Source organism: Macaca fascicularis, chromosome 2 (assembly GCF_037993035.2).
Source record: "Macaca fascicularis isolate 582-1 chromosome 2, T2T-MFA8v1.1".
Taxonomy (NCBI): Eukaryota; Metazoa; Chordata; class Mammalia; order Primates; family Cercopithecidae; genus Macaca; species Macaca fascicularis.
In genome coordinates, this window is record NC_088376.1 from 43800189 (window position 1) to 43827267 (window position 27079).

General features: G+C 33.9%; 1 protein-coding gene across 11 annotated transcripts in view; it reads left to right on the plus strand.

The window, feature by feature from the left end:
• Window positions 1-24349, plus strand: part of SLC25A36 (solute carrier family 25 member 36) — a 38329-nt gene extending 13980 nt beyond the window's left edge. Inside the window, exons 2-9 of one of the 11 annotated variants that reach the window (XR_012430757.1) lie at window positions 724-888; window positions 3656-3733; window positions 7330-7430; window positions 10832-10918; window positions 11422-11524; window positions 15432-15498; window positions 18118-18407; window positions 20686-24349. Coding sequence is in view for 6 of the 11 variants with exons in the window: in XM_005545939.4 (XP_005545996.3) it covers window positions 724-888; window positions 3656-3733; window positions 7330-7430; window positions 15432-15498; window positions 18118-18407; window positions 20686-20879 (895 nt within the window). In the remaining 5 variants the exon portion in view is untranslated. Of the gene's footprint in view, window positions 1-723; window positions 889-3655; window positions 3734-7329; window positions 7431-10831; window positions 10919-11421; window positions 11599-13032; window positions 13237-15431; window positions 15499-18117; window positions 18408-20685 lie in introns of those variants that run through there. The other 10 variants (XR_012430756.1, XR_012430755.1, XR_012430759.1 and 7 more) reach the window with 10 other exon arrangements.
• The last annotated feature ends 2730 nt before the right edge of the window (window positions 24350-27079 follow it).

The window sequence follows — 27079 nt, forward strand, 5'->3', positions numbered from 1 at the left end:
ATGCTCGAGCACTTTTCCCACCTCAGCCTCCCGAGTAGCTAGGACTACATGCATACCCCACCACACCTGGCTGATTTTTTAAACAAATTTTTTGTAAAGTGGGGTCTGGCTATGTTGCCCAGGCTGATGTCAAACTGTCCTCAAACCATCCTTCTGCCTCCTCCCAAAGCCTCTGGGATTACATGTGTGAGCCATGCCCTCAAATGCTGTATTTTTTTGTAGATGAAATACTTTTGAATATTTGGGTATCTAACATAAGAGAACTATATATGTTTAACTATCAATGAGTTCTTTCTTAATGCTCAGAAGACCATTTCTTCAGTTTGAAAGGACAGGAGTTTGAAAGACAGGATATACCTCAAAGAATGGCCTAGATTTTAACGGAGCCACAAGTTATCTATACATGAGTACTAAATCAAACCTTAGGACAGTATTGAAAGCCATGATGTGACTTACCAGTACAATTTTAGTAACAGCACCTATTGGTTGAAGTCATGAGCAATTATTCTTGCCAGATAGTTATTAAGCTGTGTTCATTTTAGTTACTGAAAATGTTTGTATGTAATCAAATAATGGAATCTCTTAAAAATTTAACATCTAACATAAAAAATTATAAATTTTAGTATGTTGGCAAAGCTCCAGGTACCCATGAGGGTTACAGCTCTGGGCATATGTACTAACTTATGAATCAAGTAGATGAGCTTTGTTCTTTTTTTTTTTTAGATGTGGTGGTACAGTGGGAGCTATTCTGACATGTCCACTGGAAGTTGTAAAAACACGACTGCAGTCATCTTCTGTGACGCTTTATATTTCTGAAGTTCACCTGAACACCATGGCTGGAGCCAGTGTCAACCGAATAGTGTCTCCTGGACCTCTTCATTGCCTAAAGTGAGAGCATAGTATTCAGCAGTCTTTTTTAGTTTGCGTTAGTGATTTCCAGATGTTTGTTTACTTATATTCTGCGACATTTAAAATGATTCTTTATAAACCTATTTACAGAAGTTACTCTGAATTGTACTCATAAGGAATGGTAATCCCTAATGGAGAAGAATAGTTAGATAAGATAAAGTGTAATTTTATTTCCAAATCATGTGTATTTAGAATATTTCTACATTTATCCAGTGGATTTTTTTCTAACGCTATTGTAAGAATTTTATTTTGGATTATTCATTTACTTTTGAAATGTGATAATGTTTAATGCTAACTCCTTTCGTGTATGTTTTTAATGTTCCAAGTACTCTCACAAGTAAGTACATCCAATTAACGACAATCTGTGATTTTTATGTAACCTAAGTACAACTGAGACGGCAGAGTTCTAATGCTATTCAGGATTTAACATTTCCTGATGGTTTGGAAAAGATTTGTTTTTACATTTTGCCATACTTCATTATGTTGCCATTGGATTTGAAATTTCAAAACTATTAAAATCAGGTTTTGCATGTTTTTACTCGTAAATAACTGAATGCCTTTGTGTCTGCCTTATCAGCTCACTGTTTGAACTTAGTTCAGTAGTGTTTATTTTGTAATAGCAAATAAACTCATTCTGTGTATTTACATTTGTTACTAAAAGGTTTCATCAGCCTTTTCTTTTTTCAAACTTGTTTACATAAGTACATGAATAGGTAGAATAAAATTGATAACAGTTTTGGATTAAAATGCCGTAATTGGGCCGGGCGTGGTGGCTCACGCCCATAATCCCAGCACTTTGGGAGGCCGCGGTGGGTGGATCATCTGAGGTCAGGAGTTCGAGACCAGCCTGGCCAACATGGTGAAACCCTGTCTGTTCTAAAAATACAAAATTAGCCAGGTGTGGTGGTGTGCACCTGTAATCCCAGCTACTCAGGAGGCTGAGGCAGGAGAATCACTTGAACCTGGCAGGCAGGGTTGCAGTGAGCCAAGATCATGCCACTGTATTCCAGCCTGGGTGATACAGTGAGACTCTGTCTCAAAAAAGAAAAAAAATGCTATAGTTACAGATAAATATTTCTATCTGATTTATAATAGGAAAAGTATTTTAATACCATGATTTTGATATTTACTACTACAGATTGCCTCCCCTTAAAATTCTTCTTTTGACCTCTGTGATAATACTTTTTAATTCTCTTTTTCCGTGGTTTTGCCTTCTCTTCACAGGAACTTTAGTAATCCTTCTGGGCTGTGTTTTAGTTTCTCAGTTTTTCAGGCCCTCTTTTAAGCTCTTCATATATTAATTTACTTAATTCTCACAGTAACCAGTAGAAGGGTACTGTTTTTGTTTTGTTTTGTTTTGGTTTGTTTTACTGCTGATGAAACTAAGTATGAGAGAAAAGTTATTTCAGGGTCTTAGAGTTATTCATTACCAACATTGAGCTTCATATCTTGAGAAGTCTGGCCGCTCAATTCAGGCCTTAATTAACCATTAGACCCAACTACCTTTAAAGAGGTAAGCAGATAGATGCTTGAGAACTACTTGGCCTAGTCTGTTAACTCTGAATTAAAATACCTACTCTTCAGTTTCTGTTCCTTCTCACGGCCAAAACTTCATTTCATAACTTACTCCAAAAAAGCCTTCTGTGACTTACACCTGGCTCTGTTCCTTTCTCTGCTGGGCATATATGTATCTAGGTTGTATAGTATTTGCTTGTTAATATGGTCTGTTAATTTATTTGTTTTGTTGTAATTCTTTTTACCAAAACAGAACAGCAAATTCCACAGTGTCAGGGTCCTCGCCTTCTTTTTTCTATCTACTTACTTTTTCTACTTATAAACAGCTAATTATACAGTTAAATACTCAGTATAGCAACTGTTAACTGAGTGGCAGGAGAAATAACAGGCCAACCATTCTGGTACCTTAAAGGACATTAGGGTGATAGGTTCTGCTACAGCATTTCAATGAAATGGGGATGAGATAATACTGCAATACTAAGAAGTATTGTCCAATATTGAGTAAAAGACCTGAAAATTAGGAAGGAACTACATTTCTAGTTGGCAAGTAGTTATTAAGCTTTCAATTTGCTGGTAAAGATAGTAAAGTTAAGGAAATCAAAGATAAGAGTAGCATGATCATATGAAAATAATGTAGAACTCTTTATCTTTGTGTCTTAATCTTTCAGGAAAGAATCTGAACAGATTTTTTAATCACTACTAGTAAATCTATTATCAGTCTGCAACAATTTATGCTATGTCATGAAAAAAACAATGTTTTGTGTTTTGTTGTGTTTCTTCTTTTTCTTTTATTATTATTATTTTTTTTTTTGGAGACGGCGTTTTACTCTGTCTCTAGGCTGGAGGACAGTGGCACAATCTTGGCTCACTGCAACCTCCGCCTTCCAAGTTCAAGCAATTCTCCTACCCCAGCCTCCTGAGTAGCTGTGATTACCGGCATGCACCACCATGCCCAGCTAATTTCTGTGTTTTTTATTAGCAACGAGGTTTCACTGTGTTGGCCAGACTGGTCTTGAACTCCTGGCCTCAAGGAATCTGCCTGCCTCAGTGTCCAAAGTGCTGAAATTACAGGCATAAGCCACCGTGCCTGGCCACAAATTTTTAATAAATAAGGAAAACCAGAGAAGCATAACATAATACAAATATACTGGATTTAGACTCTATTTATACAAAGTAAATAAAGTACCAGACTTTGAAGGATATTTCTAATAGAATGTTTTTTCTCTTTCAGGTTGATCTTGGAAAAAGAAGGGCCACGTTCCTTGTTTAGAGGATTAGGCCCCAATTTAGTGGGGGTAGCCCCTTCCAGGTAAAAAAAAAAAAAAAAATTGTTTACAGTTAAGCAAATTATGGCAATCTCTTTTGTTTCAGCACACCTGGATTTAATCATTTATAGATACAGTTAAATTTATAAATGTGGTGTTCAGTGTTCATGGGAAGTTAAAATACTTAATTTTCTTTTTAAGAATTTCAGGTGCTAGCCAGAACAAATTTATATAATAATGTTTGGTGGTAGGAAATGGTACTGGATATTTTGAAGACTAACAGTATTTCAGTGCTATTAGAAATTAACAGTAGTAATATAAATACAAAGGCTATGTTTCATAATATAAGGGAGAAGGTATAGTATTTGCATTAAATTATTGATAGTCTTATACTGGGGAAAATAATAAAGTATCGCTTATTATAGCTAGAAGTTTAAGGAACACTGTATTTATAGATAAGAGTTTTAAATGTTAAAATTCTGTAAACGGACCTGAGATTTTTTGGGGGAGATGTTGTAATCAAAGTTGAAAATTATGAATATATTATATATCTTTATATTGCATTGACTAGGAGATGTAAAATTAGTAATATTTGCAAGATAAATCTGGAAATACCCTCATAGCTAGTGGCAGTATATTGAGTCTTCAGGGGAGATGCTTATGCTCTCATCTGACCATAGGAGTTAGAAGAATTTGGGGCTGCAGAATTGAAAATCTACACAGGGCTAAGGCTGTAAAATACTCCTGATATTTTGAGATAAGTGCTTGGTAGATTTCTGAGTTTAACTAAACCAGCTCTTGCATCTTGAAAAATTTTGACTCTAAGAAAGGTAAGCATTCTTTTAAACAAATATTTTCCTTGGACCAAAAGGCATTTAGGGTATCTTGAATTTTTCCGCTTTTCATAGCTATCCTGCTCTGCACTCCACCTGAAGTTAGTGTTCCTTTCCCCCTTTCCACATAGAAATCAAACTTCAAAGAAACAAGATAGAAAAGTAGAACCAAAGGACTAGGAAGGATGTCAGGGCTTAGAACAGGGTTGAAGAAAGGGACAAAAAGTCTAAAAACCTGAGAATTTGTGTATCGTTGAAGGGCAGTAAGTGATGTACATGGCCTTTACCATAATAAAAAGGAAGCTATTCAAGGAAGATGCTGAAGAGATGTCAGGGTGATAATGATAAAGAACTATGGTGTAACTGGTATCAGTAACCATCCAAAAGGATGGGCATGGCACCATGTGTATAAAGAACTATGGTGTAACTGGTATCAGTAACCATCCAAAAGGATGGACATGGCACCATGTGTAGGTGCAAAGGACCGCATAGTAAGATCATTGTGAAGCAGTTTTTATGCAGAGTCAAAAGACAAAGAACAAGCAAAGGAACTAATAACTAAAGGAGCAGCCAAAGGAACTAGCAGTAAGAAAAGAGAAGATCTGGAACTCTTAAAACTAAGTCATTTTTTGGCTTATGGGACAAACCAAACAGATAGAATGGTTCTGTTACCTATTAAGGAAGCCAGAGGACATGAAAACATCACTTCATCATTTTTCTCTGACACCATTGCATCTTAGATTGTTAACCTCTTCCACGACAGAACACGGTACAAAGTTCATATTTAGAGTGAAAATGCTTTCTGTATCCAAACCATGTACCAGATCCATGTCTTGTTATTTATTAGGTTTCAACTTTTTATGGGTTCTTTTCTCTCTTTAAGAAAATATCCAAAATTGCATCCTAATTATAAAAAAAGTTAAAAGAAAAAACACCAGATGCAATGGCTCATGCCTATAATCCATCTTCTTGGGAGGCTGAGGTGGGAAGATCACGTGAGACCAGGAATTCAAAACCAGCCTGGGCAACATAGCAAGACTCTATCTCGTAAAACAAAAACAACAAAAAAAGTATAGCGTAAAGTTTCTACCCTAAACACATCATCTCTCATCCTGTGTACCTTCCCAAACACTCACACTTCTCGTAGATAACCACCATTAATAGACAGTTCCTGTATATTCTTCCAGTAATTTTTCTGGGTTATCATATACATAAAAACATGTATACTTAATATTTATTATGCTTTACATAAACTGAATCATACTAAATGTTTAACCTAATTTAACTTGAAGTTTTTCCATGGATAATATTTAGGGGGTTTTTTTAATTGTATAGTATTCCATCATTAATAAACATTTGCTTATTATACATTTAGATTATTTTTAGATTTTCACTGTATAAACAATGGTTCAGTAAACATACCTCAACCTTTATCTTTGAACACTAGGAAGTATTTTTTTTAGGATGGTTACCTAAAATTAGAATTTCTGAATAAAAGGGCATATGCATATTTAAGACTAGTGAATATTACTAAATTACCTTAGTATAAAAAGGCATACTGGATTTTTATCCCTTATCCATAGCCTTACCAATGCTGGCTACTGTCCATCTTTTTTTAATACTTACCAAATGGACTGAAAGGAATTTTTCACTGTTTTAATACATATTTATTTAATTTTTGGTATAGTCATACTTTCTTGTAATTTGTCATTTGTCTATCCTGTGAATTGCCTATATATATTTCATGGCCATTTTCTCATTAGGATTTCTTTTTTTCTTACTGATTTCTAGAAATGCATTGTTTATTCCTTTTCCCAACTTGGCATCAAGTGTATCTTATGTTTTTCCTTCTCATAAAGTACGATATTTCATTTTAAGTTATGTTAATTTTCCTTTTTTCTTAAGCACATTAATAAAGGTACAACAGTGAAATTCTCATTTGTATTTGTCTACTCTGATTCTTATTGGATGAGTAATCATCCAGTAAGATGGGGAAATAACAGGATGTTTCATACAGCAAGCAAATAATTCAAAACATGGGAAGTTAACATAGAGGAGGTAGTGGGGATGCATAAAATCATAGTAAGTTAACAATGAGGGAACTAATTAAATTTCACTCAGTGTTTACAAACACTGGAAAACATTCTAACCTGATGGGTCTGATTTCTTTTGTTGGAATTGTTTTGTCTGTTTAAGGATAATGTGAATTACAGTGTGTGTACTATGAATTAGAATATACCACAGTATCTTAAAATTGTTTAGCATATATTTTAATCATTTGGATCTGCTTCACCCTCTTCTCCCCATGAAAAAAATTATTTGTTAAGTGCTCATGCCATATCTACTTATCTCCAATAACTATATTTACTTTAGCCTTAGCACTGCACCGGCCTTATAGCCTTATTCATTCATTTAGTTTCTAAACATCAAAATCTTAAATACTTTTTGTTTAAATTAGTTGTTATTTTGTTTTTATTTTCTTTTTTAAAAATTTCATTTTTTCTTTTTATCTTTTTGGATACCAAGTTTTAGTGAGTTAAGTGGGTGTCAGAGTATTGGACGGGGGTCTGTTTGAGGATGAATGGTAGGAACTTTACATTTGATACTGTCATACTTTAATGAGTCAATACAAAAAGTACTTCATAGTATTTATGAAAAGTGTATATATCTAATGTTACATGAGAATGTGGCTAGGACTTTGTTTATGGTTTTTAAATTTCTGCATTCTAAAATTATGAAGATCAATTTATATGTAAGTCTTATGCATTAAGAACATGCTTATTGATAAATCTAAATCTCTATTTTAGAGCAATATACTTTGCTGCTTATTCAAACTGCAAGGAAAAGTTGAATGATGTATTTGATCCTGATTCTACCCAAGTACACATGATTTCAGCGGCAATGGCAGGTATGAATGTATAATATTAAAAAACAAAAAACTTCTTGAAACCTAGAGGCTTAATATTGAATTATAAGTTTGTAGTGAGAAGTTGATGATTTATGTGCTTTTCATTGATTAGATGATTTTTACATTTATCCATATAAACCAAATTAGGTATATGTAAAATCTGTCATCAGTTGACGTTTTTGTAGTTAGGAGTTTCCATGCTAGGGTACAAGTAATATATTTATATTGCCTTGTGTAGTCCACTGAATGTTTAGTGATCATTGTTAACAGTTTTAAGAATCCAACCATAATTACACTGTAAATAAGTTACAGAGCTGTGATTTACTCTTCTCTCCTCAATTTCTGTTAGTGTCTTTTCCCTTTTTGCTGCATGTTTTGGCTTCTGTCTGAAATGTGTCGGCAATTCTTGGTAAAGTATTCATTTTGTCCTGTGCTCAAATGCTGAAATTTTTGTGAGTGATGATAATTCAGTTACCATGTGTATTTTTTAAAATTGTTTATTCTACATAATTTACACTAGATAGCTCCTGAAATTTAGACACTGGCTATGTGTACATGCTTACTATAGAAATGTTTCCAGGAACTCTCTCTTTCTGTCATCACTGATAAGTATATATGATTCTGAATTAAAACAACAAGTTTTAGGTCTTTATACTGCCATAAAGATAAACAGTTGGTTTGACCAATCTGGTTCTGGAATCATTTGCTGCTATGCATGTTGGACAAAGCCATGAACTTTGGTTTTCCATAGAAAATTCTCCCTAATATCTGAGATTTATTGCATATTTACTCATATCTCAGATTTTCAAATTATGCTGTAACTTTATAAACTGTAGCTGCTTTCATCAGCTATTGATCAATAAATTGAGTGTCAATTATGTGCTTAATAATAAGTGCCCTAAACTGTTAAACACTTTTGGTTTAGAAATAAATTGAATCAATTTGACCTATATACTTCATGAAGTAAGTAAGTTTGAAATACAAATTTCTGAAAGGTCAATAGCCCTTATCATATTACAAATTGTTTCTAAGACTTTTTGTATTTAGTAATTGTCGATTGACTCACTGAAGCTTTAAAACTGGAAGGGACAATCTAAAGGTCAAAAGAGTGAAATACAATCATTTACCAATAAGGAGACCTTGGGCAAATTCTGTAATTTATGTGAACCTCTGTTAGCTTACCCATGGAATGAGTCAAGTGGTCTACATAGATTTGGATTTTGAGAATCAGTTCTTTCAATTAGTGTCATAGAGATTATCTTGTTACAATTAGAATTTTTTTAATGTAATTTTTACAGATGTTGAATATTAATAGATAGAATTTTTCCCCTATGAATTTGGATGTAAGGTAAAGGTTGGTGGCCAGTGACAAACCTTATAACCACTCTATCAGGTTCTTTAAAAATACATTTCTGAATTACCAGTGATTATGATTTTGGCTTATAACCTCAGATAATTATAAAGAAATATTAATCTTATTTGAAAGAATTGGAATCTAGAAAGTTAGATGAGCGGTCATTTTAAGTTGATTTTTTTTTTTTCTTTTTTTTTTTTGAAACGGAGTCTCGCTCTCTCCCAGGCTGGAGTGCAGTGGCGTGATCTCTGCTCACTGCAAGCTCCGCCTTCCGGATTCCCGCCATTCTCCTGCCTCAGCCTCCCGAGGAGCTGGGACTACAGGCACTCGCCACCGCGCCTGGCTAATTTTTTGAATTTTTTTTAGTAGAGACGGAGTTTCACTGTGTTAGCCAGGATGATCTCGATCTCCTGACCTCATGATCCGCCCGTCTCGGACTCCCAAAGTGCTGGGATTACAGGCCTGAGCCACCGCTCCCGGCCTTAAGTTGGTGTTTGTTATATCAATATAGCAAATGTAGAGGTTCAGAATATATTTCCACTGGAACATCTTATTTCATTAGATTATCTCATCAGAATTTATTACTGTATTTGTATCACATTGCAAAGAATTTCAGTAGAATTGTCACTTTGCACTTTTTTCTCAAATGTTTACGAATGTTAACATGTAGTTCGTTTTTATCTATACATTGATACCATTTCCCAACTTGAATTCCTCGAGTTTTAGTAAACTTATAGTCTCATACTTGTTCAGAGGTTATTGCACTGTACACTTATTGTGTAGAAAATACTGCTTGAATTTGTTTGCAGTTACATTGTTCTGAGAACTGTGCTTTCAGAGCTTCTGTGCACTATTAATGAGCATTAACATCTAGCTTTGCAGTTTTATTCATAACTATATGGTTGGTAAAACTGAATGGTCCAATGCAGACTCATTGAAGTAGCCTTTTGCCCCCTTTGTTCTTGAAATAATCTAGACCAGATTACTCTGGGGTTTTTTTTAGGATTATTTTTATAGGTCTAAACATGAATGATTTGGGGGTATGAAGTAAAGATAGTTCTGTGAAAAATCATTTTCAGCTGTCTATTCAAGGGAAAAAATGCTAACCTTGTCGCTTTAGTACACAAAAACACACTAAAATGGACCATTAATGATACTGCCTGCAAGATTTTAACACACCAGATAGCACACACATTAAGGATTTATAAGGCACTGTACATTATTTTTATTATTCCAAGTGACCTCTCAATTCATTTTCATTTTGCATTTTATCCATATGAACTCATGTTTAGATACTAAAAATTTATTTTATTAAAAGGACAGTTTAAAGTGGGTCTTTTTGTTGTAGTGCATACTATAAGAATGTGTAAGCCTCTAAAATTGAGCTGTACATTTTCATGCATTAAAAATTTTTTTCAGTTGTGAGGATATTTAATCAAATTAAATAATGTTGACTCTTAATATTTTGCCTGCCTTTTTTTTGTCTTACACATGACCTTTGACAGACTCAGTATATCTCAGCTATTGAGGGTATCTGTTTTGTTGCCTGTATATTTTGTTTAAATTAACTTGTATATTCCTCTGTATACACCTAGGCACAGATGTATGCAAAAAAATTTATTAAATTACTTCTTTCTTTATAGTAATTCCCAATTTTTAAAAGATTTTATCTGGCATGTTTATACTTTTATATAGAACATTATAAATGTAAAGGAAATGAATTCTGATTTTGATTGGATTATATATTCATACAGTTCTCAATTTTTAAAATACTAGTAATGTAATCATTGAAAGTTTCCTACATACGTAGTGGGTTTTATTTGCTTACAGCATACACTGTTATTTTTCAATTTATGTTTTTCTATTAGACTTAAACTTCATTATAATAAAGGCTTTTACTCATTAAATACAGGTATTGTCTTGCATTTATGAAATATTTTTGAACAATATTTTATTTGTCCATGGCAGTTAATTCAGCCAGATGGATGGTTGGACAGATGTTTTGTGTGTTTGTGTGTAAACATTCTTCCTGTTTTTTGTTTTGTAGAACACAAGAAATTAAATACAAAATAATGCAAAATATTTCATAAGTATGGATGTGCAATATTACTGGCCATAGTGCAAAAGGTGAAAGGTACTATTGTAGCAATGTATACTTTATTTTATTAAAAATTTATATAAATAGCTCCAAAATGAAGTTACTTGAATATTCTGTTGGGTTTTTTTTTTTTTTTAAAGATTTACTAAGTAGGCTGATTGTTAAAGAATAGAAATTGTGTTTTCACCTCCTTAATCATAATAGATAATAGTGGTAGGAAAATGGGAGATGATGATCCCCTCTAAATATTCCCTTTTGACAAGGTTAGCATTTTTTCTTTAAGGCAGAATTGATCTTCTTTTAGGTAAGTATTTAGATTCTGAAACTGCTGCAGATGGCAGGATTTTCAGTACTCGGTACATTTTTTTAAATGGCCCATTTTGATATTCCTTTCTTTTTTTTAACTTAAAATTTTCAAAAAAGTTAGATCTCACAGTAAATATTTCTCAAATCCTTCCAATGGGATTCAATTTGTACACATGTTTCTGATGAGGTCACTGCTTGTTGTTATGATACAGAAAAGCCTGTGTCTATTTTAGGCATTTACTGTACATTTCTCCCGAGAAAAGAGTGAGATCGTGTCATCTCATGCTCCCCATCCGCAGGTCACTTCCTGTAGAAATATGGACTAACTTAAACCTCGTGAGTACTGATCTGAGCATCTCTTGCAGCCTGTAGTATAAGAAACGCACCCTGGGATTTTATAATAGCTGTGGAATTAGGAGGCGGGAAATTAACTTTTATTTCCTGAATTTGTGTGTGCATTGCGTATTTTATAAAGGCTAAGTCTGATTCCTTTATAATATTCCTTCTAGAAGGAAGAATGAGGTATTTTTCAGTCGTCATGTAATAAAAGCCTGGGGTCTTCAGCTTGGCGGTAACAGCCTTGACCTCCAAAGAATGTGATAACAATATATAGCTGTAAATGGTATTATACTGTCTTAAAAGTTTTAGATAAAATCACAGTTCTCTTTGCTTAGTATAACATATTTAAAAGCCTGATACAATGCTTTCCATTCTTTTTTGTCTGTTGATACTTGGCTTTCTTAGAACTCTTTTGCAAAAAAAAAAAAAATTAATATCATTACTTTGCAAATAAATGCAGGATAAGAATATATGGGATCTTAGCTGTTTTAGTTTTAATTACTTTTAAAAGTGGTGTTAATACATTTAGGTTAGGTGGGCTTTGTTCTTACAGAAGTTAGTTGAAATAAAAAGTACCGAAAACGCAACACTACAGGTATCACTCACTTAATGAAATCAACATTTTCAGCAAGTTTAAGCAGAATTTTTCTGTTAATCTGGTTTTTAATTGGTCGACACTGTCAAATGGAATCTTACTTAGATAAAGCAAAACTTTTAAAGTAGCATTTAAAAAAATTTTTAAGCTTTCTAACATGCTAACCACCCTACTAACAGTATGGCCAATATGTTGGCACTTTGCTTTTACTGACTGTGGAGCAATATTAGTTCTTCTTACCTTACAAATGGATCCCTCATGTCATCTTAAGTTCATTTTCATGTTTCACTAGGTGCTCAGAGTCTTAATATAAATTAGCATATTATCAAAATGTCACAAAATTAAAATGCAAAATAAAAAGTAATAGGCAATTTCTAAATTTCAGGGGCACTATTCCCAGTATCTTTGTGTGTGTTTGTCTTATAAGTAATGGAAAGATATGTTTAGCTTGGGCTAACCTCAAATTGCCTTACCATATTTAATGCTAAGTTACGATAAATTTTTGGTTTTTTCCATTGGCTTCATTTCTTAGATTATTAGATTATATTTATTAGATGTAATTATCCTAGTAATGTCTATTTAGTTTGTTAAAGTGTCTTTGGTTAGGAGAAAGTAATAGCATAAAACTCAAGGACCTGAGTTTTAAGTGGTAAAAGGCTAATAGCTGAAACTCTGTGGATTGTGCCTAGATTCTTTATCTAACCCAATGGTTTGCTGGCATTTAGGTTAGTGTCTTTATTAAGAGCTAGCTCTCACTGGGAGAGTTGAGCCAGAGCAACCGTAGTAAACATAGCGTACTGATAATAGCAATTACATAGGGATAAGATAACATTCTCTCACTTACCTAAATTTTAATGTGGCCTGTTACATAGGTTAATTTGTGCTTGGAAATGAATTTTAGTTAAGTGAGAAATACCTGTTGTTTGCTTTGTGACATTATAGTAATATGTACAGAGAATAATTTAAAATTATAATTTATGGGTCTTTAAAAAGTTTTGTTCCTAACAACATTTATAAAAATTTATTGTACTATTATAAAGTTTTTTATATATGGGTTTTTTTCCAGCCTCAAATCCTTTTGTGACTTGGAAGAGTATTATGGACAGAAGCTTGGGTATTTAAAGTTTGTTTTTAGAAATAGAACTTTTATTTAAAAAAAAAAAAAACTTAGGTGCTCATCTTCTTTTCAAATAAGTATAATAAGATGAATGAGAATTTTTACCTAGATCGGCTGTTTTTAAAAAGTTTGATGTAAAGATTCCCAGTTTTAAGCTTTTAAAATTCAATAAAAAGCAAATAGTTTTTCTTAAGATTTCTATAAAATGATTAATAAAAATCATTGTGAGTAATGCAGAATATTTTGTTGGTTTATGCTGGCTAGCAGCTTTTTACTTACAAACTCTTAATTTTGCTGTGCAGACATTTAGCTAATACAGATATTTAAGTTTACAAAACAAGAATCATTAAATTGGAGTTTGACCAGAATATTGATGTCCGATTGCTTTAAAATATAATTTGAATATCCTAGCCTTTTCATGTAGAAAAATGAGGTTCAAAAGAAGAGAAAAATAATACTCTATAATTTTATTCTCAGTTAAGCTAGAACCATGCAAGAAAAATATTTAAACTGGTCTGATAGTTTCATGTTTTTCTTTTATTTTACCAAGAATATATGCATGAAAACAACCTTTTATATAAAAAGATGTTCCTGGCAACCTGCTCAACATTTTAAATTTTATCAACTTAGTACCTGCTGATGCGTCTAAAATTGCTGGTCCCATTCTAGTTTTATACTTACGTATGTAGTATTAAAAGCACTTAAGAGAAATGTAGACTATATAATCTTTACAAAAGTGGTAAAGGAATTATTTAAACTGAATATTTATTCCATTTATCTTGCTTGCTAAATAGATTTAATTGGAGCATCCATCTGTGTAATATCTGGGTAGTTCTACAATGTTAAAACAGTGGCTTAAGGAAGTAAAATTTGAGTTAGCCAGTTACTGACATAGAAAAGAACCCCGTGAGACCAAATTCAGCTTTGTAAACAATTTAGTATAATTATTTTGCGTATGTAGATATACCTTTGAAAGCCAAGAAAGGTTTATGATTGGATCTGTACTATATTAATTTAAAAACAAATTATTCTTAAGTATATTGTAGCATTTCTGTTCCTGTAAGTACTTTACTCATCTTGAACGTACTGATCATTAGCCACCTTTATAAAAATAATGTGCCTGACCTGCTAGTATTTGATAGAAATATTAAAACAGTTAAGATCCTTAAACATTTCTGCATATAAGTTTTTATTGAATAAATGTAACTTAACGTAAGTAGGTCTATGAAGTCTGTGTAAATTAAGACCCTGTTTTGTGTAGATGAAGCAATCTTTATAAGTTTCTGTCATCAAGATTGTATTTTGTGTGCTATTTTTCCATAGCTAGGAAGGTGGCAGTAAAACATGCACTATCCTAGAAACATACTGTTCCAGGTAGATCTTAATTTACTACCTGGAATGAGCCATCTTAGTGACCACCATTCTGCACCAATACTTAGTACATAATACTTTAGTTTTAAAGTAAACTAGAGCTGTCTTCTACCCTGAGTTTCTTCCATGTCTATAAAAGTAAGAAGGAACTTCCAATTTGTAACTTTTTGAACTTTTGAGTTTTTGTATGTGTTTAAGTAGATGAAGATAGGCCTGTCCTAGTAACCCTAACAAAAACTTTACTGTGATACGGTTATTTTAACAGTATTAGTAAGTATATATGTAGAAAGTATTCATGGGGCCAAACAACAGTCTTTCCCACTATATAATCAATTGAAGATCAAAATATTGGTGAAATTTGACATTTATGTAGAATTCATTTTGAATGTAGTGATTTGGAATGCTAATCAAACCCCAAGTAACTGTTTTTTTAGCTGGTTTTTAGGATCCCAGGTGCATGCTTTTTAGCCGTAGAATACACAAAATGTCTACGTGTTTGTAGAGATGGATTTCTGAATTCAGCTTAGATAGTAGAAAGCACCCTAAAGGATATTCTAAGTAGGTTGGGAAAGCAATTTATATTCATTTTGCTTTTAAAAGAATCTGTTAGTTTAGGACAGAATTTGAGAATTCATATAGATTGGAAGTGAAGACAAATGTTTGTCGTTGTATGGATTTGTAAAATGAAAAGTGTAACATATACATAAATTAGTAGTTTATATACATTTTCTTTAATATAGATTTATCTAATTTTTAAAACCTTAAAGTTAATAGTGTATTCTTCATTTTTACCAGAGTTCATTTTAAACATGTTTGTTTAGGTTTTACTGCAATCACAGCAACCAACCCCATTTGGCTTATAAAGACTCGGTTACAGCTTGATGCAAGGTATGTTAATTCCTTAAAATAAAATTGGTTAAAGTGGATTTAACCACTTTTTTTCTACAAATTTTTTCTTTCTTTTGCTGCTGAATTTGTTGTTGTAGTTTTGAAACTTGGGTCTGCCATCAGAAAAAAGATAATGTAAGAGTTGACAATATGAGCTTTTCCAGGTGAAAAAAGTGTATTATTAATATGTGTTGTTTTGTTTTGTTTTAAAAAGAGTGGCTAGAAAGATTCCGTAGAGGAACAGAAAGGAAAGAAAGAGATAGATTAACCTAACCCAAAAGGTAATACTTTCCCTACATGGGTACTTATAATTGGCCTAGGCTAGAACCCTAGGCTGACAAAATAGTTCTCATATATCGTCTGTTACCACTGACCACTTTATAATAGTAAGATTCATTCATTCAACAAACCTATATTAGCAGATACTGCTATGTCTTAGAGATGCACCAGGAAACAGTGGGGACTAATTTTAAATGGAATAATCAAGGAAAGGTTTTTTGAACCCATTTAAAGCAGAGGAACCAATCTGTGCAAACCTCAGAGGTTCTAAAGTGTAGGGCCTTTGGTGTTCCGGGAACTGAGAGTAGGCCAAAAGCAGTGCTGCATAGGGTCTTGCCATCTCAGCTCTCCTATTGGCTTTAGAATAGACTCAAGTAGCAAGATGGTCCTATCTTTTATGTTACAATAATAATATTAATGATTTTAAACTATTTTAGACTTTCAGTCTGGAGTAGGTTCTGTGTATAACATGTTTTTACTGTTTTATATTTTGGTGTTTGGGAAATAGTGTTATGTCCTATAGGCTTTAAGTCAAACTGATCTAACACATCATTAACAATTATGCCTGCTTAAATATCTGTTTTCCATCTTCTGTCATGTTGAACTATATACTGTTTGGAAACTTGAAAAGAAATATCTAACTGTTTGATCTGAAATAGATCTTTTAATAAAATCTTAAGTGTTGTAGTAAAACTCCAAGTTTATTTCTTAAAGCCACATATCTGAAAAGTAATGGTAGCTAAGACTTATTCCAAAGGTTAGAAAGTACAAGATGCTAGTCCACATTATTCTGTTGTAAACTACCAGGGTTAGGTTTCACTGTGTTTAGCATTGCTCTATAAGGAATCCAGGAAAAGCATGACTTAAAACTCTTTATTTTTTTCCACTTGTAACACAAGCTAGCACAATTCTTAGGCTTGCAGGGTTGGGGAGTTAGATAGGGGTGGGGTGATAATGAAAGGTTGACTTGAGGATTCTAGTTTATAAGGCTGAGGGCTGGGTGCAATGGCTCATACTGGTAATCCCAGCACTTTGGGAGGCCAAGGCAGGAGGATTGCTTGAGGCCAGGAGTTTAAGAACAGTCTCGGCAACACTGCAAGACTTAATCTCTACAAAAAAAAATGCATGCCTGTAGTCCTAGCTACCTGGGAGGCTGAGATGGGAGGGTTGCTTGAGCCCAGGAGTTTGAGACTGCAGTGAACCATGATTGCACTATGGAGACTCCATTTGTTAAGAAAAAAAAGAAAAATCAATAAAAAAAAAAAATAAAAATAGGGCTGATATGTCACCTTTCAGGATTTGTATCTCTTTTAACTTGTGAGGAAGGATCTTTAATGGCAGAAACTAGTTACAGTTGGTTTGTGGATCATTTATCTAATAGGTATTCAATATCTCAAGGCAATCCATTCATAAAACTGGTGGAATCTGTAGGTAATTAAGTGGGTGTTGTGGTGGTGGTTTTATTTTATGTCAGAAACAAGTTAGGTATAATTTATAAATAGGTAAATTTTCCCTTTTTTTATAGGTAACATATAAACCTATCTCTTTATAGATAAGGTCCTGTTGGGGGAATCAGTATAAGGTAACAAATATTGTTAAAACTCAAAATTACATGCATGTGTAGGAGGAGATGTATTCTGTAAGAGTAGGTGCTGCCCCCTTAGGTAGAACTAAGGACATTGTCTTAGGCAGAGTACTGAATAAATACTTTATGACACTACAGGTTCTCATTTACTAGTCACCAGGGAGACTGATATGGCCATTGCCTTTAAATGATCATAGGGAATTTGACTTACATTCACCCCATTGCCTCTTATGTAGAATATGAGTGGGGTTGAAAGAGAATCCCTCAGGTGCACAGAATTTTAGTTAATCATACTGCTTGCTTTATGATATTGTATCATCATTAGTGTCTCAGTCATTCTATTTGTGTTACTAAATGCAAAGGAAATTCAGTTTACTTAGAACTGGAATTAATACAATGTGAGGATTTTTGTTTACTTTGTTTTGTTTTTGTCTTGAGCTGCAGTCAGGGTGTACAGTTCCTAAAGGATTTGATTGCTTATCACTGCCACATGAACCCCAATGAGGACACGAGACTGAAGATTCAATGTAGTGCATTTTGCATTCAGTAAAATAAACTATTTACTTATCACTCATTTCATACGACAAATTTGAGACAAAAGAATAGGAAATCTAAAATATGAATTTTTTTTTAAGTTCTAATTTAATTCTTCATGAGTTAAGGCCATTCTTTATTATTAGAGTGACATATTTTATTATATTTTACTTACTTTATTTAAAAAACCTATCAGTAAGATGTTTCTTTTTGCTTTTCAGGAACCGTGGGGAAAGGCGAATGGGTGCTTTTGAATGTGTTCGTAAAGTGTATCAGACAGATGGACTAAAAGGATTTTATAGGGGCATGTCTGCTTCATATGCTGGTATATCAGAGACTGTTATCCATTTTGTTATTTATGAAAGTATAAAACAAAAACTACTGGAATGTAAGACTGCTTCTACAATGGAAAATGATGAAGAGTCTGTGAAAGAAGCATCAGATTTTGTGGGAATGATGCTAGCTGCTGCCACCTCAAAAACTTGTGCCACAACTATAGCATATCCACATGGTAAGAAGAGATATCTATTAAATCAGAAATATTTTCCCACCCCAGCCAACAGCTCACATATTAAAGCATTTATAATTCTACTGCGTTCTGGTATAACAAAATACAATTCTTGAGAGTTCATAATGAGATTAAATCTGGTTAAGTAACGTAGGCTCTATTAATAGGTCAGTATTATGCTATCAAATAGCATGGTGATGATTGAGCATGAACTCTGAAGTCAATCAAATTCCAGCCTTACTCACTTCCGCTTGGTGACTTTTGGGCAAGTTTCTGATTTTTGAAAAGAGCATAGATGTTTGGGCAAGTTTCTGATTTTTGAAAAGAGCATAGAGGTAGGCGCTATAGTAAATAGTTTACATACATTACTAATCTACGTAAAAATTATCTAAAGTACTTATTTTCCCTGTTTTGCTAGAACATAACCAGAATTGTTCTCCTTTTCAAATGGAATACTGAAAAGAAATGGAAACATGAAATAACTTGCCCAAGGTCACATACCTACTTAATGCTGAAGCCCAAATTTGAATTAAAGTCTGTAATCCCAAAGACCAAGCTATTTTACATTATTTCATGTTGGCAAATAAGTATATTAATATTTCTGTATTTAAATTTTATAATAGCCTTTTTCATTGATAGCTAGATAAATCACTTAAGAATTTATTTGCTACATGCTGAGGTTTTTTGGTAGCTTTTTTGGTTTAAGTGTAGCTTTTGATTTTTGCATGTTTAAGATTTGTTTTTTAGTGTAAGCACTTCGTTTTTGTTCACTTACACTGATTAATATTTACCGTGTCCATTGTATATCATATCAGGAAAAATGAGACAGGCCTAGAAAATGCACATTTGCTCTAATAGTAATTTATGAAACCAACTCTTTAACCAGGTTGGACTATGAACTTATCTCAGTTTCCTGAAGGAATTTCCTGACTTTTCTAAAAGAAGTCAAAATACGACAGTATCAGCAATATTGTTTAGATACTGACCTATGGGATGGGTTAGGATGGTGGCCTGCTAAGGTGTAAGGAATAGGGTTTTGGGGTTTAAGCAGACTTTTCCCTTGAAGTGAGATGATGTCATTACAGGAAGAGGTACAGTTGATAAACAAGATACGTTATTCTTTTTTTTTTTTTTTTTTGGTAGACAAAATGTCACTGTGTCACCCAGGTTTGAGTGCAGCCACATGATCATAGCTCACTGCAACCTTGAACTCCAAGGCTCAATTAATCCTCCTGCCCCAGCCTCCTAAGTAGCTGGGACTATGGGCTCAGGCCACTATGCCCAGCTAATTTTTTAATTTTTAGTAGAGACGTAGTCTCTGGTTCCCCAGGCTGGTCTCAAACTCCTGGGCTCAAGCGATTCTCCCACCTTGGCCTCCCAGAATGCTGTAGGATTACAGGCGTGAGCCACCACACCTGGTCAAATAGGACATTTTCGAGTTAAATATATAAATGGCACGAATCTTTAAGACAGAACAGATTTCAAGTAAATAGTAACAATTGCTGTGGGTTGCTTTAGACTGTTTCCCCATGCTCTTCTGGAATACTTTGTTGAAAAAATTTGAGAAATAGTGGATGTGAAAAAAGTAGTTACATAGGAAGCTCTGAATTCTTGTCCCAGCTTCTATGCGCAGCTGGCCAGAATCTCTCAGTAGCTCTGGTTTCTCATCTTTAAAATGAGGAAAAATTGGACTGACTAATCTTTAAGGTTCATTCAGCTCTTAAAAATTTATGATTTTTGCTTACTTGATTCCCAGGCTGGGATTTATAGCTGGCAGCTAATGTTTGGAACATTGTCAGCTTCTTTGTCCACATGATGTTTCACACTCATATGTGTGGACTGTTTTGAATAGATTAATAATGCTATTGTTTCTTTGTAGTATTCATGTTAAATCTTTTTTGCTTGTTTCTCACTGTATCCTTTTTATATTCATCCTGGATGCCACCTCTTTACTGCTTCTTCACCTTCTCCTCCTCCTTATATCTATCCTTCATTTTATCTGTTTAGCTTACAACTGATACTTCTCTTTTGTTATATTGTGTCTTTTTACATTCAAAGACTGTAAAGTCTTATAATTAACGTGCATGATTTGGGCCATATTAGAAGTTTGATGTTACTATAATGAGACTGGTTTCAATAAGCTACACATTAGAAGCTACTCCTTTTTTATCCTGAGCTTACACTTATAAACTGATAAATGGGATGTGCTCAGTTATAATTAGAAGAGTGTAAAGATATCAATAATGTTTAAGTAAAATGATTTTATTTCTTTCCTAAACAGAAGTTGTAAGAACAAGACTACGTGAAGAGGGAACAAAATACAGATCTTTTTTTCAGACACTAGCTTTGCTCGTTCAAGAAGAAGGTTATGGGTCTCTTTACCGTGGTCTGACAACTCATCTAGTGAGACAGATTCCAAACACAGCCATTATGATGGCCACCTATGAATTGGTGGTTTACCTACTCAATGGATAGCAGCATGAGGGCTGCTGTACTACAAAAAAAGAAGACCAAAAGATGACAGTGGACCATGGAATATGGAAGCCAGCATGGCAGACAGAAGAAAAATAGTTTGGGAACATGTAACTATTATAAGTGGAAGTTTTGTTGTAGGAATTACAGTGATCACACCACATTTCTTGGCCTTTCAGTAATGTGGAGAAAAAAAAAAAAACCTCAGAACCTCCAAGGAAATGCCTTTAGAAGCACTCCTCTCTCAAAATTGCCATTCTCTCTACCATGTCCACCAGACACAGTTGGGTTTTGTTGATTTATGGCAGTCTTTTAAACAAAGCCATCTTTAATTTTACATACTGTATTGTAACTATCCAAAGATAGTATTGGCAGTCATAAATCTATAACTTCCGGCTTTTGTTTAATTCCAGTAAAATCACAACAATGACAATGAGATCGTCAGTATTATTTTCACATTTCCCTGAGAGGACCTGGCACAATATTTTATATTTAATTATTTGCAGTAGTCACTGTTTTTGACAACCAATGAAATAGCGTCTAAATATCTTGTATATTTTTTAGCATCAAAATGTTTCAGTTTCCACTGCTAACAGGTGCTTGATGTTTAGCCTAATGTGGATATTTAAATTGTTAACATACCAAACACACATGGTAATAGTTTGGGACAAAATAACTAGTAAATTGTTGATTCTTGGCTATTTCGCTGACTGCGGCATGTCCTCATGTCTTCTTTAATTTTGTGGTACATGAATGAATGCATTTATCTTTCAGTGACTTACTAGTTATGAACTTGAATTATCACCTGTTTGTCATACTTAAGTATCATTTACATAAAGTATAAAACATTTTTCACTTTTGAATCTTTCCCTACTTTCACATTAAGAATTTGAACTTTTGAGTTTTTTCCAGGTCTATATATGATAGATTACATTTATTTTGTAGAGAAAATAGTAATTTAAAGTTTTGCCCTTTTAAGGTGATGTTAATATTTGGGACAGTATAAATATTACAGACAAGGGCCTCGTTGCTATCTGCTTTAGCAGGTAGTGACATTAATTAACTTCTAGTTTTGTGTAAATAAACAAACTGCTTTTGACAAGAAATTTATTCTGTCCTAGTTTCCTGAGTGGTAAATCATAGAAAGATTCCAGTTCATTTGGGTTAAATGTGCTAACAGGATGTAGCTTTTAAATTTTGCTATTGAGTCAGCTGTACCTTTTAATATTTTAAATGTGTTACATGTATGGCCCTTATAAAGATGTTTGCTCTAATTCTTTTAAAAGACTTCGCCTATGCTATTCTGATGTATAAAAACTGCCACGATTGGACGCCAATGTGTGGTACTCATTTCAGTACCTGAACTGTACATTTTGTGCAATGGCTTTATCTAAAAGAATGACTCTTTGTGAAAGCACTTTGTGGCCTTTTGGGGGCGGGGGTGGTGAGAGAGTAGGAGAGAATACCATGTTAAGATTTAAAAAAAAAAATTGATCATGTATTAGGCAGAAAGAGTGTTCATAACATTTTTCTGGGTTTTAAGTATGTTGTTTTGGAGATCCTTAATATAAATGTTTTAGGTATTCTGTGTACCCTGTTGTGCCCCCAACGTTATAGATACTGCAGCGTGTCATCGCAAGCTTTCTCTGCTGTCACCAATGAAACATAGTGCCCTGTTAAATTCCCCCATTTTAACTTCCTTGTGGTCAACAGTAACTGGATGTTTTTGAGGTGCTCAATTGGAATAAAAATATTCCAATCTATTTGGAGACCAAAGGCAAAATCAGCTTTCTTACCTTTGGAATTATTCGTACCTTTCATGGTAAATTTCAGCTTTGACACATATTATGAAGAACATACCAAAAACGGGTTCGTAATAAATCTGTAGAGAAGGTCTGAATCTATCGTGTTTGCCTTTTCAGGTGCCATTTCTACTGCCTAATACAGTGCCATTTGCCTTGTGAAGACCCATAAACATTCATTGTGTTGAATGTAAGGTAGAGACTCTCCCTAGTCTTACTGATCTCAGTACCCCACAAATGATTAAGAATGATATGAAAACCAGCAGCTAAGGAACATCTTATTATTTAGTTGTAGCATATTCATAACAAGTGTCCTTCAAGGATGAACATATATTCTCATTCTATTTGTATTTATCAAGTAAAACTTGTGTTGACCTTTAGTGCATTATATTCAGCTTTTGAAAGTATTATGTATGTACTGGAAAGAAAAGAAATCTTAGAGTCTTGGACATTGTTTATTTGTGCAACAACTAGAAAGGAGCAATGAGGTTTATTTCAGTTGTATTTTTCCCTAAGCACAATCTGCCATAGTTTATGTATGACAGAGATAATTCAGAAAAGAAAACTATATATAAAAGTTGTATATAAAGTTTGTCTCTGAAATATTTCTTTGAAGTTTTTAAAAAATTGACTCATGTTTAAAAACAAAAACATTCAAAGCATTGGACTTTTTTTTCATCTGTTTATCATGACTTTTTTATTTCTGGTGTAGAGGTAGTCCACATTGTTTAGATTGTATGTACTTTTAAATTTCAAAATTCAAATCTGAAGAATTAGCAGTTGTGATTTCGGGATACCATGCAGTGCTTTTAATCCCAAGAAAAAAAATCTGTCACCGAAAGTTGGCTTGATTCTCATTATGTAACTTTGTAGAACCATCCTTTCTAGATAGGTCCCCCACAGTGGATTTGTAACTTTGAAGTCAGGATAGAATATCATTAGATTATCTGTGGAATAGCGTTACTATATTAGGACCAGCAGAATTTGGGTTGGTAAAAATAATGTTTATTACTGGATTACAAACATTTCAGCATTTTAAGATTGGTTTTAAATCACTAAAAATATTTATTCAGATTTGAAGGATTTAAGTGCTAAAAATCAATCCATTTCTTGCTCTTCAAGAATTGTCCATGCCTGCCTTTTGTTGTTTACATGCTCTTCTGCCCAGACTGTTAGTAATCTAGGGACCCTCTTTGGAACTGATGAATACAGTTCAGCCTTTTCTTCTCAAATATCTAATGACTTTAACATTCCTAAGAATATAGGTATTTCTGAATGATTTAAATTTGAGGGATTTTAATACATAAAATACAGTGTACAAACTTTCTGCCCACTCAGATCTCTTCTCCATCATGTGCTTACATATCCCATTAACCTACACACTGATTTTTATGCTACTCCTTGTAGAAACAAAATTCTAGTTTGACTCAGTTTTTGTGTTTATAAACTTTTGGAATGTATACCCCCGTGTATGTGAACAATTAGGACCTATCAGTCATAGCTAAATAGTGAACCTCAAAAGTGTTAACTTTGGACTATTCATGTGAGGTTTGGTATCTTGCATTTATGTACATGGCTGTAAATTATGTGCATTTACTCTGTATTTATGTTACCTAGCTGACTTTTACTTGAATTGTTCAAATTTTAAAAATTAAAATACACTTATGAAAATATGGTGACTTTTTCTATAATACATCAACATTTTATTGAGAATATAGTCACACTTTTTTGGATTATCCTATGTGTGGAACAAAAGTCTATTGCCATTTTCAGGTTAAGTATTAGGCTCGTTTGATTCAGTCAGCAAACCTTATCTTGAGCACTTGGTATCTATTAGACTAGTGATGTCTAAAGGAACCAAAAGGTCAAGTAATCCAACTCCCTCATAGTATAGAAAGAAATCTTGCGTATCTTCCACAGGTTTATTGACTTTTATCCAAAGCTTTTCATGTTTTCATTTCAGCCTTTGTGAAAGTTGATATGAAAAATACAGAGGTGAGAACTTGTTAGAATAACCAAATGAATCCACATATATTAGATCGAAATACAGATGACACAGATAAAATGCTATGTAGTGCCCACTTGCTTTACATTTTGTCTATTAGGTTTTCCTGAATTGTAGTTAACATCAAACACTGTCCAGTCTTGTAGGTGAAGAAACCAGAACAAAATATCTTTTGTGTTTCAACATTAACATAAATCTGAAATTGTTGGCTTTAATAGTACTCTGCACTGAAGGCACTGGCAAAATAATGGTTAAGATTGAGCACAAGCGTTGCAAGTTGTGTGTGTGTGTGTTTATTACTGAACATTGGGAGCCGTGATAGAGGAAGTAATTTGTGAGTTCATGATTTCTTAAGGTTCTAGTGTAACATCTATACAACTGATAAAACTCAGGCAAGCAAAATGTAATTAAATGTCCCCCCCCCTTTTTTTTTGATAGGGAGTTTCACTCTTATCGCCTATGCTGGAGTGCAATGACGTGATCTCGGGTCACTGCAACCTCTGCCTCCCAGGTTCAAGCGATTCTCCTGCCTCAGCCTGACTTCCCTTTTGTTTATTTTCACACTGTATAGACCAGCTGACTGCCTTAATATGTATTGAATCAATTCAAGGTTTATGTATATAGAGTGTTGTTTATACAGTGGTTTCATGTGATTTCTTAATAGCCCATAGATCCAATAACACAGAGGAATATTAGTCACAACTGGACTCTTGTAACTTGAGTGCTCTGAATCTTAGTCCTGTGTTTTTTTATTTACTACACTAGGTTATTCATCAGCACTTGACGCTAGGATGATGTTTTAGAAACTTCATTTGAAAGGAAAGATGGATAGAAGTTGGCTCTGAATGAAACATTAGGAAGTAATCAGAAACAGAGTTGAATACATAAGAACGGTATGAACTGTCTTAGAAGCTAATGTATATAGACCTTAGATGATATCCTGAGGCCAGTGGGGAACCTCTCGAAGTTTTTTTCTCCCAAAGAATGATTGGCAACATCCTAGAAAATCAGACTTAACAGATACTAGTTTGTCTTATGTAAGTTGCTCTTAATCATACTGTCTATGAGCTTCAGGAGTGTCAGCATGATCTGTGTTCTCTGAAACTATTAATTCTTTTAGCAAAATCTGGTTGCATGGAGAAAATGGCATTTTTAAACTTTGAAACGGATACAAATTTTACAGGCTGATACGGGGAGGGGCATTCTTTGTTAAAGGTCAAAGTGTTTCAGCCCAAGTAGGGAAAAATAACCCATTTTCTTTTGTTCTTACCTCCTAGGAATTGACTCAAAAGGTGTAAATTTCTTGAGATTTTAAAACCAGGGGTAGACCACGATTCCAAACCTAATCTAACTCAGGAGCTTATCAAATGCAACCAAACAATTTACTACTAGACCCCTGATTCTCTGTTTCCAGGTCCCCTACCTGCTCTTCCAATGCACTACAGAATTCTTCCTTGAGTCTTTCATTGTCAAGGATAAACAGCCCTAACATTCTTCAACCATTACTTCTGAATCTTAACTTTTAAGGTTCTCTAATATGATCAATCTCCTTAGTATGAACTTAACTGAGGTGTTTTAGAGGCCCAGACTATTTGATCTATACCTTCCTAAATTAGTTACTGATTCTTAGGGTGTGTTTTTTTTTGTTTTCCTAACTTGCAAAAATTGTACTGGAGCAATTGGACATCAATATGAATTAAAATGAAGCATTATTTCACCCCCTTGATCCAATCCCCTCCCACCAGAACCCCCACTTACGACACTGGATATTACATTTCAATATGAGATTTGGGCAGCAACACATCCAAACTGTCACTGTACATTTAAGATGTGTTCATGTTAAGCATTTTTAACTTAATAATGCAAAATAAAAGCATAAACTAGGTACTTATCTCTTTAAAGTGCTTCACCCAGAAGACAGCAAAGAGATAAGAGAACTATATGGAAGAAAAGTTAGGTATCATGGAGAATGGGATGAGCATGTCTAATGTACTTCTGATCGGAGTTCTAGAGTAAACGGAGAGGATGGAGAAGAGACAATATTTTAAAAGGTAATTGGAGGCCAGGCACGGTGGCTCGCGCCTGTAATCCTAGCACTTTGGGAGGCTGAGGCAGGCGGATCACTTGTGGTCAGGAGTTCGAGACTAGCCTGGCCAACATGGTGAAACCCGGTCTCTACTAAAAATACAAAAACTAGCCAGGTGTGGTGGCAGGCCCCTGTAATCCCAGCTACTTGGGAGGCTGAGGCAGGAGGATCGCTTGACCTCGTGAGGCGGAGGTTGCAGTGAGCCAAGATTGCACCACTGCACTCCAGCCTAGGCAGCAAAGGGAGACTCAGTCTCAAAAAAAAAAAAGTAATTGGAAAACTTCCAGCATTGATGATAAACATGAATCCA